The sequence below is a fragment of the Chlorocebus sabaeus genome, chromosome 11 (genome assembly GCF_047675955.1).
Source record: "Chlorocebus sabaeus isolate Y175 chromosome 11, mChlSab1.0.hap1, whole genome shotgun sequence".
NCBI lineage: Eukaryota > Metazoa > Chordata > Mammalia > Primates > Cercopithecidae > Chlorocebus > Chlorocebus sabaeus.
The window spans coordinates 52,285,927-52,301,101 of record NC_132914.1 but is presented as its reverse complement, the minus strand read 5'-3'; the positions used below and the strand labels follow the sequence as shown (position 1 = coordinate 52,301,101).

Genomic DNA, 15,175 nt, shown 5'->3' with positions numbered 1-15,175 from the left:
AAGTCCCAAACTGGTTGCCTCCTTATCCCTCACTCTGCCTGCCCAATGCCATTTTACTATGCATCAGTGTTGAGTGGGACTTTTCCCATTGCCTTGAATTTGGCTCTAGGACCCACAGCTAGAATCATAGACCCCAAATACCCCACATTCCATGGAGAACTTCTGACATCTGGAGCCTGCCCACCACCCTGGGACTTCCTTAGAGCTAGAAAAGCCAGCCCAATCCCAATCAACCACAGGACTATCATTCTCTGCCCTGTGCAGAAGGAGAAAAGTGGGATCATCAGGATCACTGGCTCTGTGAGGAATGCAGTGCTCATGGCAAAGAGATTTTTCTTGAACACCTCCATGGAAGAAGGGAGGGAGATGCTTCTTCTATCCTTCAAGTCAAGTGAAGGGCTGTAGAAATCACTCCTAGATTGAAGGTTCCAGTCCAGGAGGAGACAGGCATCTCCCCCACCAACCTCTCACCCCCAGCTGAATGCACCCTTTAGACTGACCTGAAGCTGCCCAGACTAGAGCACGGTAGGACAGCTCTTGAGAAAGCCATGTCCCCAGGTATCAAGATTATATTAATTAGGGAAGGCTAATCTACTATAAACAATAATCCAAGATATAATTGCACAAACATATACAAGTCAAGGTGGTTTGCTCCAGATTTGGGGGCAAGAAGCAATAGTCTGTCTTCTCCACAGAGTCATTTAAGGATTCCAGGATGTCAGCAATCCTGCCATCTTCAATATCTAGCTTCAAGGTCATTCTGTCATCTTTATCACCATTCCAACTACAGAAAGGGGGAAGGAGCATGGAACAGATTGCTTGGAGGTTTGTATGAGCTATACTAGCAAGTAATACAAGAACCCACTCCCTGTGGCCACACCTGACTGCAAGGACTGGAAATGCCTAGCAGTAAGATGATCAGAATGAATGTTTGTATCCCTGTAGCAACTTCTGCCACAGGGAAAAGCGAACAAAAAGGCGGGTACCTGTTTATCATCTGACATTTCTAGAAGCAACAAGTTTTTCATGGTAGCTCATGGAAGAGATGCAAGAAGACACTCTCATCCCAGGCTCCTGAGGCCACTGAAGAGCAAAGAAGACAACTTAGGATTCCCATTGCTCTCATGAGTACATTTAGAAGAAGGACCGAAAGCCAAGAAGCTGTACAGGGGGCTTCCAGGCTGGATGAGAGGAGCCAGCACCTGGTGAGAGGGTTGAGAGTGGGGGCCACTGGCCTAAGGGAACTGTCACTCTTTGAGGGGTTCCACAGCAATGGCAGGGCTGGAGTGAAGCTAACCACCATCTATCTGGTGACCGCCACACCCTGCACCAGTGGAGGCCTCCAGAGGAGCAGAATAATGTAGACCAAGCCAGGAGATCAGGATTTCTCCCTCATTGACTGTGATCAGTGACCTTCAAAGATCTCTGTCTGCCCCGTCCCACCTCCCCTGAGATCCAGAACCAGACCCCACCCCTTTTCATGTCTCTCCAGTGAAGCATATGCTGGGGAGAGGAAAGGGAGGTAAGATTTTAAACTGGATGGACTCTCAACAACCACAAGAAACTAGAACATATGGAATCCTCTAAATCTGTCATGAATAAATAGGAAAGGGAGATTTAACAACATATATAAGATGCCCCTCAATTTAGGATGGGGTTACAGCCTGATAAATCCATCATAAGTTGAAAATACAAGTTAAAACTACATTTAATATACCTAATCTACTGAACATCATAGCTTAGTGTTGCCTACCTTACACGAGCTCAGAACACTTACATTCACCTAAAACTGGGCAAAATCATCTAACACAAAGCCTATTTTCTAATAGTGTTGAATAGCTCATGTAATTTATTGAAAACCGCAATGACAGTGAAAAACAGAATGCTTTTATGGGTACTAGAAGTATGTCTACTGAATGTGTATTGTTTTCTCACTGACGTAAAGTCAAAACGTTGTTAAGTCGGGGACTATACATACTTGGGAGCACTGTTTGAAGAAAAACAAACTCCACTAAGTCCTGCCTATTCAAGAAAATATTGTTTCTAAAAATAAACCCACAAGCATCAGGATTTGTCATCATAACGATGATCAAGGGGCCGTGCACAGTGGCTCATGCCTGTAATCCCAGCACTCTAGGAGGCCGAGGTGGGTAGATTGCCTGAGCTCAGGAGTTCGATACCAGCCTAGCCAACATGGTGAAACCTCAACTCTACTAAAAATACAAAAAGAATCAGCCGGCATGGTGGCATGTGCCTGTAATTCCAGCTACTCAGGAGGCCGAGGCAGGAGAATCGCTTGAACCTGGGAGGCAGAGGTTGCAGTGAGCTGAGATCTCTCCATTGCACTCTAGCCTGGGTGACAGAGTAAGACTCCACCTCAAAAAAAAAAAAAAAAAAAAAAAAGATCAAGGACAGCCATTTCTAAAGGGGTCTTCTGTTATGTATATTAAAAATTCAAATCCAGTTGTCAAAATGTTAAGGAAAAAGCAGAGACAGAAACAAAGGTAGAGCATGATAAAGCAAGCACAATTAAATGTTGACATTTGGGAGCTCAAGTCCCCAGTGGATCTAGAAAGAAGATGTGAAAATTCTTTGTACTATTTTTACAAATCCTCTGTAAGTCTGAAGTTATTTCAAAACAAAAAGTAGGTAATGCATATGTTAATTAGCTTGATTTAGCTGTTCCACAATGCACACATATTTCAAAGCATCACATTGTATGTGATAAATATACACAATTTTCATTTGTCAATTTTTAAATTAATTAATTTTAAAATACTACAAAGTAAAACTATTAAATGAAATGTTCAGAAATAATAAGAAAATCAGGAGTTTTACCAGAGAATCCAGATTTCCAATTTTCCTTGAAGAATTGAATGTCTGGCAGCCATCAGCTCAAGGCAGAGGCAGCTGACCACTTTACAAAGGGCAGGCACACTCCAGTTTTCTCCAACTCAACCACTTTCTCCTGATTTCCAACACCTGAAAGGGAAGGACAATTACTATTTATCATCGCACGTATGCTGCTGTTTGCCTTGTACCTGGACTGCCTGGCTCATTAATGGTACCTGCTTGATTCTTGTAGGCATTGAAATTTGCAATCCTTAGCCCTGGCCTTTGACCCTAAGTCCTTTTCTGGACATTGCCAGATGAGGTAGCTAGACCCCATAGGAGCCATGAGAATCCTTTTTGCTTAGACCACAGGCAGGAAGAGGGCCCGCTTATTGGTCTTTGTGGACTGTTCCACAGCTTCCTGGAGCTTACCCCTTACTCCTGTGAAACTAGAGATTAAAAAAAAAAATCCTTCCCCTTAAGATCTGGAAAAAGTTTTCCAAAGATGCACACAACATGTCTTTTTTTTTTCTCTGGGCCCAGTTGATGTGCACTAAATCTTCTAAGATCAAAATGCTGAAGGGTACTGTCCTAGTTAATTTTATATGTCAACTTTGCTGGGCCACAATGTCCAGATATGTAGTCAAACATTATTCTGATGTTTTTGTGAGGGTGTTCTTGGATGAGATTAACGTTTAAATTGGTAGACCTTGAGTAAGGCAGATTGCCCTTCATAATTGAAGGTGGGCCTCATCCAGTCAGTTGAGGCCTGAATAGAACAAAAGATGGACCTCCCTGAGCAAGAAAAACTTCTACCAGAAGGTGGCCTTCAGACTTGAACCACAACATCAGCTATTTCCTGGGTCTTCAGCCTGACACCCTTCAGACCTGAACTACAGCTTTTGGACTTGCCAGCCTCCATAATCACATGAACCAATTTTTTAACATAAATCAACCTCTGTCTCTGTCTCTCTCTCTGTCTCTCTCTCTCTGCCTCAATCTCTCTATATATATGTGTGTGTCTGTGTGTCTATAAATATTCACACTATATATAAATACATATATATATATATACACAAATACACGCATATCCAATTAGTACTATTTCACTGGAGAAACCTAACGAATACAGGTACCAATTAGTTAAAACTAGAGAAACTTAACATTAGAGAGGCCTCATATTTATTTTAAAATGGAATTTAGTATTCCAGCAAGGAGTTGTGGTTGACAGCACAGACTCTGAAGCTAGGAAGCCCACGTTGAAATCCAGCTCTGCCACTCACTAGCTGTGCCATCATAGGCCAACATCTTAAACTGCCTTAGACTTAGTCTGCTTATCTAGAAAGTAAGAGTATTAATAGTACTTTATCTCATTGGGTTGTTAGGAGGATTAAATGAGATTAAAATGGATAAAGCTCTGAGAATAGTGCTTGGCATATACTACATGCTGTATGTATGTTAAAGAAACAGAATTCACATTTTTAAAAATTTCACTCTATTACTTTGTCTTTACACCTCCCCGATGGCCACGGTGGAAGATCAGAGGCATCAGAGGAGTGTGGCAGAGCTTGTGCAGGCCACAGGGCTTTGCAGAGAAGACGAGCCATGTCGAGCACAGCAGCCAGGGTAGGATGACCCTTGGAGATCAACGTATGCCTGTGTTCTCAATGCAGGAGCAGGTCTACCCTAAATAGTCCATGTCACTTCCTCCCTTTGGAGTCTCTGCTTCCCCACCAGCCCCCAGAACATGGCCTAACACACAGGGAGGGGAATGAGGAAAAGGTATTCATCACAGTTCATACAGGAAGTGGTGTATCAGTGGAGAGGTCCAGGCAGAAAACAGATGGCACACTCAGGAGGGCATATATATATATACACACACACATACATATATATATACACACACATATATATATATAAAAAAAATACTTTAAGTTCTAGGGTACATGTGCACAATGTGCAGCTTTGTTACATATGTATACATGTGCCATGTTGGTTTGCTGCATCCATTAACTCATCATTTACATTAGGTATTTCTAATGCTATCCCTCCCCCATCCCCCCAGCCCACAACAGGCCCCGGTGTGTGATGTTCCCCACCATGTGTCCAAGTGTTCTCATTGTTCAATTCCCACCTATGAGTGAGAACTTGTGGTGTTTGGTTTTCTGTCCTTGTGATAGTTTCTCAGAATGATGGTTTCCAGCTTCATCCATGTCGCTACAAAGGACATGAACTCATCCTTTTTTAAGGCTGCATAGTATTCCATGGTGTATATGTGCCACATTTTCTTAACCCAGTCTATCATTGTGGACATTTGTGTTGGTTCCAAGTCTTTGCTATTGTGAATAGTGCCACAATAAATATATGTGTGCATGTGTCTTTATAGTAGCACAATTTATAATCCTTTGGGTATATAGCCAGTAATGGGATCATTGGGTCAAATGGTATTTCTAGTTCTAGATCCTTGAGGAATTGCCACACTGTCTTCCACAATGGTTGAGCTAGTTTACACTCCCACCAACAATGCAAAAGCATTCCTATTTCTCCACATCCTCTGTAGCACCTGTTGTTTCCTGACTTTTTAATGATCGCCATTCTAACTGGGGTGAGATGGTATCTCATTGTGGTTTTGATTTGCATTTCTCTGATGACCAGTGGTGATGAGCATTTTTTCATGTGTCTGTTGCCTGCATAAATGTCTTCTTTTGAAAAGTGTCTGTTCATATCCTTTGCCCACTTTTTGATGGGGTTGTTTGATTTTTTTTCTTGTAAATTTGTTTAAGTTCTTTGTAGATTCTCAATAATAGCCCTTTGTCAGATGGGTAGGTTACAAAAATTTTCTCCCATTCTGTAGGTTGCCTGTTCACTCTGATGGTAGTTTCTTTTGCTATGCAGAAGCTCTTTAGTTTAATTAGATCCCATTTGTCTATTTTGGTTTTTGTTGTCGTTGCTTTTGTTGTTTCAGACATGAAGTCCTTGCCCATGCCTATGCTCTGAATGGTATTGCCTAGGTTTTCTTCTAGGGTTTTTATGGTTTTAGTCTAACATTTAAGTCTTTAATCCATCTTGAATTAATTTTTGTATGAGGTGTAAGGAAGGGATCCAATTTCAGCTTTCTACATACGGCTACCCAGTTTTCCCAGCACCATTTATTAAATAGGGAATCGTTTTCCCATTTCTTGTTTTCGTCAGGTTTGTCAAAGATCAGATGTTTGTAGATGTGCGGTGTTATTTCTGAGGCCTCTGTTCTGTTCCATTGGTCTATATTTCTGTTTTGGTACCAGTACTATGCTGTTTTGGTTACTGTAACCTTGTAGTATAGTGTGAAGTCAGGTAATGTGATGCCTCCAGCTTTGTTCTTTTTGCTTAAGATTGTCTTGGCAATGCGGGCCCTTTTTTGGTTCCATATAAACTTTAAAGTAGTTTTTTCCAATTCTGTGAAGAAAGTCATTGGTAGCTTGATAGGGATGGCATTGAATCTATAAATTATCTTGGGCAGGTGGCTCACGCCTGTAATCCCAGCACTTTGGGAGGCCGAGGCAGATGGATCACAAGGTCGGGAGATCGAGACCACAGTGAAATCCCATCTCTACTAAAAATACAAAAAATTAGCTGGGTGTGGTGGCGGGTGCCTATAGTACCAGCTACTCAGGAGGCTGAGGCAAAATGGCGTGAACCCGGGAGGTGGGGCTTGCAGTGAGCTGAGATTGTGCCACTGCACTCCAGCCTGGGTGACAGAGCAAGACTCCGTCTCAAAAAAAAAAAAAAAAAAAAAAAAAATTACCTTGGGCAGTATGGCCATTTTCACGATATAGATTATTCCTATCCATGAGCATGGAATGTTCTTCCATTTGTTTGTGTCCTCTTTTATTTCATTGAGCAGTGGTTTATGGTTCTCAGGACTCTTTTTTTTAAAAAAAAAAAAAAAAAAAAGACTCTTTAAGGAAAAATGTATCTATTATTTACAGAGATTCAAGTAAGGACTAGCAACAGCAGGAAGTCTGAAGCAGCGTGGTTGGGGGTTGAATAATGTCACCTGACACCAAGAGATGGCACTGTGGAACAGGGATAGACAGAATCTGCAGTCAGAGAGAAACAGCCATTGCCACACCATGCTGCATTAAGTATCTGTGGCTGTAAAAATTATTCAAACATTTGGTGACTTCACACATCATTTCTTATCCACCGGTGCTATGGGTCAGCAGTTCAGGTAGACACACCCTCAGACTCAGAGTCTCTAATGAGGCTGCAGTCAAGGTATCATCAAGGCTGCAGTCACCTCAAAACTCAGCTGAGGAAAGACCCACTTCCAAACTCAATCACTTAGTAGCTGGCAGAGTTGAGTTCCTCACAGATAGCTGGACTGAGGGCCTCGGTTCCTTACTGGCTACAGGCTGGAGGCTGCCCTCAGTTTCTTGCCACTTTGGCTTCTCCACAGGACAGCCTCACACATGGCCATTCACTTCATCAGAGCAAGCTGAGAAGATCCAGAGACAGAGCATTTGTAAACAAGACTAAAGTCATAGTCTCAGAAGTGACTACCTCATCACTTTGCCATCTTCTATTTGTTAGGAGTGAATCTTGAGACCCAGCTCAGTTAAGCGGAGGAAATTACAGCAGGGCACCAATGCCAAGACGTGGGCCTCACCAGGAGCTATCTCTGAAGTCATCCTACCACACATGCCAAAGCAAGGGAGGGAGCAGGAGGAACAAATACCTTGACCTCTCCCTCTTCCCATCCTCCTATCTCCCACGTGTCTTCCATTGGCCAAACTCAACTCGAAGCTAGAGGGCATGGGAGCCCAGGTGATACAGCCCATAGAGGCATCCTTCCAGACCAGTGCAGGGATGAGGCAGAGGGGAGAGAGGTACAACAAGCAGCCCATGAGACAACACACAGATCAGCGAACTGACAGTCATCAAGGAGGTCAGATAACCTAGAAGACAAAACATCACACAGAGCAGCACCTCACCCATATCCATGAGGTCCGCCTCTTTCCTCTAATCTATGCACCCAATTCTTTCCCAGGCTCTGTAATTTGGGGTAACATTTCTCCTGGGCCCTGTTATAGAGTAACGAAAATTTTCTATGTAGATGCTTGCCTCTTTAATTACTGAGGCCAGGAGGAAGAGTTGGAAGAAGATAGGACTATGCAGTGACATTTGGAAAGACCCTGATCTGTGACAGTTCTAGTGTTGACGCCAAAGTTCTCATTTCCTCTTAAAAAAGTCTTGTGCAAATAGCATAATTTGCTCCTGTTGACTTTTTTAATGTGCTCATGGAGACTGCTCAGGATCTAGATCTGTTTGGGATCTGCAGGACTTCTCCTTCCTCCGTGTACACACACGTGCACACACGTATGTGCATATACCAGGGCACTGGTGCCATCAAAACTTTCTCTTATTCCTCAGCCTTAGCCATTCCAGGTAAGGCCACCACCACCTTCAAGGCTTCCATACCCAGACCCTCAGGCAGGTAGTAATTGCCGAGGCTTTAATGTCCCACCCCATTAATTTTATCTTCCTTTAGCTCCCGAAAAGATTAATGCTCTAAACTCTGGCACCCAAAACACCCTTATGTCGAAAACTCTTCAACACGCCCTTCTCACACTCATCTTCAGAGCTACCATGAAGCAGAGAAGCCTCCAGAGTCAGCCCACGTGGGGCTGGGTGAGTGCTGACACCAAGCAAGGGGAAAGTCACAAATTAACATCCAGCACCTTATTCTCCACCCTTCAGCCCCTCAGCTGGCTCCTGCTCCATGGCCCATTCTATTAATATTTAGCATTTAGCACCAGCCTGGACAAAAACCTACCTGGAAAGATGGCACAAGAACCCCACACAACTCCATAGAAGTTCGCTGTCTAAAATATATGGCTTTGCCATATATTATCTCACTTAATCTCCACCACTATGCTGTACACAGGAGCCACAACTCCTAGACAACAAATAAAAATCCTATAACTTTTCAAATCCTAACGTTTTCATATGACAAAGCCAGAACTCAAAATCCAGACCTCTAGAGTCCCAGATCAGGAGAGGAAGAAACCCTGAGTCAAAGAGAAGCTTCTCTAGAATAATCTGCTTTTCTGGATTATTCACACCATGGGTCAGCTCCCCACTTGAAGTGAGAACCAAGTTCCAATTTCAGTGAACCACCATCATGCTTTGACCAGGAGAGTCTCTCAGAAATGCAGGGTCCCACTGATTAGGCCTGAAGGCAGAGATTGACAGGCCTATGTGAGCCTGGAGGAGTTCTTTTTAGGGGCTGGATAATGTCAAGAACAGAGAACAACTCCAGAGAAGGCACACACGCCTTCAAACCCATCCCCTCACAGGGAGAAAGTAGCCAGGAACTCAGGCCTCAAGTGTTCTGGGTGTGGCCTCCCAGGGAAAGGGGCTCACTTAGTTTGGGGAAACCTTCAAACCCTGCACTGAGTCCTATGTAGACTGGGAAAGAAGGTGAACAACATAATCTCCTGAACCCTCAACCTCCTCCTGGAGAGATAACAAGATTAAGATTTCTCTACCAGAACCCTCAACAGACACATCCCAGAAACTCCCCAAGTGAAATGTGCTCTGCCTACTGTCCCTGAGAGCCCTGGGGTGTGAACCCAGAGGGCAGGTATGGTGGGGAAGGGAGGACGGAGAAAGAAAAGGGATGGCTGGGAGTTAATAGAGAAAGGCTCCCATCCAGGACCTGCCTGCAAGACTCCCAGGTATCAACCAGCTCAAGCTAGCCCTTGTTGACTTAGCAGGTGACAGTCTGGGGAAGGAGGGGAGGAGGATGTGGAAGTCACACCTCTCCAAGCTTGGTTCCCATTGGCCCTTGATACGCTTAAAAGGGCCCAGCAGTTTCAGCATCCTTATTCCCCAGACCCTCTACAGATTCTGTGGTTATACTCACTCCTCATCCCAAAGAATGAAATTCACCACTCTCCTCTTCTTGGCAGCTGTGGCTGGGGCCCTGGTCTATGCTGGTGAGTATGGCCTTTCCTCTGCACCCCACGAGAATCCTCCCAGGCCAAGGAGGCCCTCACTCCTGCCTTCACCCCTCTCCTCCTCTCTCAGTGCTATTCTGGCTTCCCTGCCTCGGCAAGTGACTCCTCTCCCAGTTCTCCACATGTGGCTTCTGCACCCCACTGGCCAGGGGAACCCAGAACTCTCTGGCCTCTGCCTGCCCTCCCAGCTCATCTCCTCACACACCATTGTTTACCCACTAGGCTCAGCTACACTGGCTTCTTGCGGTTCCTCTGGGCCACTGCATGTAGTTGAGCATGGTGTCCCCTACACGAGGGTGCCCAGGCAAGGAGTGGTAGAAGCTAAAATCTGGCCCACACTCTACTTGCCAAGCAGTGAGCCTGGCCCCTGACTGTGTCTCTTAAGAGAAAGGGATGCTGTTTTGTTGTTGTTGTTGTTGTTGTTGTTGTTGTTGTTGTTGAGACCAAGTCTCCCTCTGTTGCCCAGGCTGGAGTGCAGTGGTGTGATCTCGGCTCACGGCAACCTCCACCTCCTGGGTTCCAGTGATTCTCCTGCCTCAGCCTCCCGGGTAGCTGGGACTACAGGCGCACATCACCAAGCCCGGCTAATTTTGTATTTTTATTAGAGATGGGGTTTCACCATGTTGGCCAGGTTGGTCTCGAACTCCTGACCTCAGGTGATCTGCCTGCCTCAGCCTCCCAAAGTGTTGGGATTACAGGCGTGAGCCACCGTGCCCGGCTGGGATGCCTTTTTTAATCTACAGAAGCACCACTTGGGCCATGATGATCCTGCTGTTCCTTGAACATCAGGATCTTTCTTCTTATTCTTTCCTCATCTGGAATGCCTTCCCTCTCCCTGGCCCCTTCGCCCAACCAACTCTAATGCCACCTGGCCAATGATTTTTCATCTAGGAAATCTCAGTTTAGATGCAATTCCCCAAAAATGGCTTCCATGCACATGTGGAACAAATCAGATCCCATGTGCCCTTCTCGCACCAGGCTGCACATTCCCTTCCAGCACTGTCACACCAGTCATTAAATAATTCCGTAAAAGGACAGATGTAAGCTCTGTCAGGGCAGGGGACTTGTCTGCCCTCTTCAGCACTGCCCCTCCATCTCTTGGAACAGAGTTTTGCATAAATGTTGTGTTGAAAGAATAAAGGGAATCAGGGCTGGGGTCTCAATCCTGGAAATCACTCAAACATGGCCCCATGACTCCCACATACTGTCCTCCTCCACCACAGAGGAGGTTGAGCCCCTCTGACCATGGCCAGCTCCCTGACAGACACTTCAGGGAAGCCTCCCAAGCCAGGGGCCAGTCAGGAGGAAGGCACTGTTCCAAGAGACATTACATTTCTCAGAGGGGAACCTGTTTCAAAAGCCACAGGAGTTAAACATCAGAGAGGGCCCCACTAGACCCACTGATATGGTGGAAGCGCACGTCCAACCAAAAGGGAAATTCCTCCCCTTCTATCCATGAGCATTCCCAGGAGATAAGCTTTGGGGTTGGGAGGGGAGGGTGGTTCGGGTGGGTGCGGTTCGGTCCTTGCTCTCATCTGGTGTGTTTCCTGCATTGCAGAAGATGCCTCCTCTGACTCGACGGATGCTGATCCTGCCCAGGAAGCTGGGACCTGTGAGTCCTCCCCTCCCACCTGTCCTAGCCCTTGTTGGGAAGGTTTAACAGTTAGGGATGTGAGTGGTGGCTGGGAGAAGAAGCCAGTGGGAGGAGATCTGGATTCTGTGCTTGGTGGTAATGGGGAGGGGCAGGTAAAATAATAAAGAAGGTAGTATGGGTTGAAATGGCACAAAGCTAAGGACAAAAGAGGATGACCCAGAGAGGCAAGGCCAACAGGGAGCATGGGGAAAAGGTTATTGTGAATAAAAGGGAGAGAAACATGAGGTTAAGTGGTAAGGGCAATGTCTCACATGGTGTTTATACCTTCACCTGTAAACACCTCCCATTACTCCCAATTCCTTAGCAAGGTAACCATTATCAGGCCTCTAACCTCATTTTCCAACCCCGTTTTCCATGACTGTCTTTTATGTCGCACTCACATCAGCTAAACTGAACTTGTTTCCGTTCCCCACACCTATCCCACACATGCCTTCGCCTGAACTCTTACTCGCTGCCTGCCCCCAGCGAAGCCCCTTTGGAACATCCTTTCCCGCTAACATCCTGCCTTCAAGATCCAGCTTCTCTATGAAGTGCTCCCTGATTCTCACCATCCCCTTGCCCAAATCCTTCCCCAACCTTGTCCACTGCATTCCAAGAGACACACAGCATGCAGAAATGCTATCTCCCTTAAGGGGGCAGGGTTTAAGCCATATCACTTCTGTATCCTGGCACCCAGCACACATTAGGTATCCTGGGGCCCCGCTACCCATTCCAAAAGAAACAAACATTTTGGCTTTGCTAAAATCAATCAATTTGTGCATTCATAGCTAAGCCTAATGAAGAGACCTCAGATCCAGCAGCATCTGCTTCACCCCCAGAGACAACCACAACAGCCCAGGAGACGTCGGCAGCAGTTCAGGGGACAGCCAAGGTTACCTCAAGCAGGCAGGAACTAAACCCCCTGAGTAAGTCTCTGTCTCTATGCCAGATCAACAACCTAGAAAAATCTCTGGCTGCAGGCCCACATCACACTTGCATGCCCAGAGATAAGCCTGGTGAGAAGCAGGTAGACTCAAACACCTGAACACAAAGGCACAAATGGGATTGTGCACTGCACCCACTCACAACATTTCCACAATAGTAGATGCTGCAGCCTGCACTATACATGGTTTCTGTCCTGGCTCACACAACTTCCTATGAAAGAAGTGCTGGAGCCCTCAGCAAAGCTTCTGCACTTCAGGACTTTGTGTAGGGATGATGTCCTGGGTGGAGTGGGGGCCGGGTCGGGGGCGGGGTGCAGGCGGGGCAGTGCAGAGTTCTCTTTAAATGAGGTGAATTTTCTGCTGATGTGATTGTTCTGCTCCAAAATTAGAATCCATAGTGGAGAAAAGTATCTTACTAACAGAACAAGCCTTTGCAAGAGCAGGAAAAGGAATGCCTGGAGGCTTGGCAGGTGGAAAACAATTCATTGAAAGTGAGTGTATCCCAAGGCAAGGCTTTGTGGGAATGAGAATACTCACCACCCACCATCCAGGGGTGGGAGATGGGAGAGAACTTGCCCCCATTTCCACTCTCACATATGAGACTTGGAATTGCCGCAGCCCCTGCTGTTGAAGACCCCTCACTTTGTGCTTTCATATGTTTCCAGTTTCTCATCCAGATTCAAATTGCTGGCTGGGCACGGTGGTTCACGCCTGTGATCCCAGCATTTTGGGAGGCCAAGGCAGGTGGATTGCTTGAGCCCAGGAGTTCAAGACCAGCCTGGGCAACATAACGATATGCCATCTCTACAAAAAAAATACAAAACGTAGCCAGGCGTGGTGGCGTGTGCCTGTAGTCCCAGCTACTTGGGAGGCTAAGGTGGGAGGATCCCCTGAGCCCAGGAGGCAGAGGTTGCAGTGAGCCAAGATCGTGCCACTACACTCCATCCTGGGTGACAGAGAAAGACCCTGTCTCAAAAGAAAGAACAGATTCAATGTGCCATGTTGTCTGATATTGATTCCCCTGGGGTCTAACCCCCAACCTTCCCACAGTGGAGCTGCTTGTTTCTATTCTTCTTGCCCCCCGCCCCTGCCAAGGTGGGGAAGAGGGTAGGTCCTTCAGGCTCTGGTGAATCTAATCTCAATCCCTCCAACTTCTGTGTAAGCCTCTCCAGAGTCTCAGTAAGTCTGGAAAGCAGAAGATGGAGTTGAGAAGAAATGGAAGGAGTGGAGCTGGCACCTGGGGTCCTAAAAGCCTCATTTGTCTTATCTTTCCTTCTAGATGGAAATGAATTTGCACAAAAATTACTGAAGAAATTCGGTCTGCCAAAACTGTGGGCATGAGAAGCTGAAAAGAATGGGATCACTGGACTTAAAAGCCTTAAATACCCTTGTAGCCCAGAGTTATTAAAACAAAAGCATCCAACTTGCTGTGTGCCTGTGCTCTATGGGATGGGCCCTGGAGGAAGGGCAGGGAGAAGAGCCCTCCCTGGACCAACACAAGGCATACGATGTCCTGACCCCGGCCCTTGGCCAGTCACAGCTTGCCTAGAAGGCGGAGCCTCTAACAAGCCCTTTTATTCACTTTGAGCCACATCCACATGTGCTGAGCCTCCTTTGAGTCCAAATGCCACTCCAGTTGTCGTCCACCTCTTATTCTTCACACATTACTCCTAGTGACATTTGAGCATTTCCAAAAATTAAATCAACTTCCAAAGGACCAGGATTTATCATCCTGAAAATAATCAAAGCCTGGGCCATTGATACTAAAGCCACTTTCTGGTACCTTTATCGGAAATTCATCTCTCCTGCCTTCTATTCGTACATTCTACACTGGGCCAAAGTGGCTGGCAATGGCTAATCAGATCAGACAGTAAAGTAATGAGCCACTACAGTGACAACTGGCACTTGACTGAAAAGACCAATCGAATCCATTAAAGTTATTCTTGTGATGCGGTGCAGAGAAGCCATTTTTGACTGTGTTTTAGATGTGTGAATTATCTTCCCCAAAGGACTAAATTCTTTCAAAGGGGTCTCGGTCACCTCTTCCTCCTCCTGAAACTTTGTTTTCCTCCCCCACAGTTCAGGGCTGTGTCTTGCACACAGATGAACCAGGGAAGGTCACTCATAACTTCAGGGGGCAAAGAAAGCAGTCAGATCTCCTTGCCAGACTCCTTCTCAGGCCGGGCACATGGTCTTCTGCTCTTTAACATGCCCGGAGTCATTGATTCTAGACTGTTCTTCTCGCCCCATCTTAGTTTATTTTCTGCTGCTTATAACGAAATGTCTAAAACTGGATAATTTACAGGAAGCAAAATGTACCTCTTACAGTTCTAGAACTGGGAAGTCCAAGGTCAAGGAGGCACATCTGGCAAGTGCTTTCTTGCTGGCAGGAAATCTCTGCAGGATCCCAAGCTAGAACAGAGAATCACATAGTGAGGTGGCTGTCCTTGCTAGCTCAGGTCTCTCTTCCTCTTCTTAGAAAGCCTCCAGTCTCACTCCTATGGCACACCATTAATCCATTAACTCATTAATTCACTAATCCATAGATGATTAATCTATTCATAAGAGCAAAGACCTCATGATCCAATCATTTCTTTTTCTTTTTCTTTTTTTTTTTTTTTTAAGACAGAGTCTTGTTCTGTCGCCCACACCAGAGTGCAGTGGCTCAATCTCGGCTCACTGCAACCTCTGCTTCCCAGGTTCAAGTAATTCTCCTGCCTCAGCCTCCCAAGTAGCTGGGATTACAGACGCCCACCAGCACACTT

General features: G+C 45.9%; 1 protein-coding gene and 1 long non-coding RNA gene across 3 annotated transcripts in view; one reads left to right on the top strand and one right to left on the bottom strand.

Moving 5' to 3' along the window:
* LOC140712857 (uncharacterized) overlaps positions 1 to 14,855 on the bottom strand; it is a 44,976-nt gene extending 30,121 nt beyond the window's left edge. For both annotated transcript variants that reach the window (XR_012094661.1, XR_012094662.1), the window contains exons 1-2: positions 14,730 to 14,855; positions 2,839 to 2,982 (exon numbers count right to left, since the gene is read on the bottom strand). This is a non-coding gene — a long non-coding RNA (uncharacterized lncRNA). The remainder of the gene's footprint in view (positions 1 to 2,838; positions 2,983 to 14,729) is intronic.
* Positions 9,485 to 13,907, top strand: LACRT (lacritin). Its single transcript, XM_008003531.3, has 5 exons — positions 9,485 to 9,812; positions 11,392 to 11,445; positions 12,255 to 12,392; positions 12,800 to 12,901; positions 13,690 to 13,907. The coding sequence occupies exons 1-5, from the start codon at positions 9,620 to 9,622 to the stop codon at positions 13,749 to 13,751; spliced, it is 549 nt and encodes a 182-aa protein (XP_008001722.3). The 5' UTR covers positions 9,485 to 9,619; the 3' UTR covers positions 13,752 to 13,907.
* Positions 14,856 to 15,175: the final 320 nt, after the last annotated feature.

Coding starts and splice junctions, on each gene's coding strand:
- LACRT (XM_008003531.3), top strand. CDS start 9,620: ATGTGGAAGTCACACCTCTCCAAGCTTGGTTCCCATTGGCCCTTGATA. Junction 9,813..11,391: donor TGGGGCCCTGGTCTATGCTG/GTGAGTATGGCC, acceptor CCTGCATTGCAG/AAGATGCCTCCTCTGACTCG. Junction 12,393..12,799: donor GCAGGAACTAAACCCCCTGA/GTAAGTCTCTGT, acceptor CTCCAAAATTAG/AATCCATAGTGGAGAAAAGT.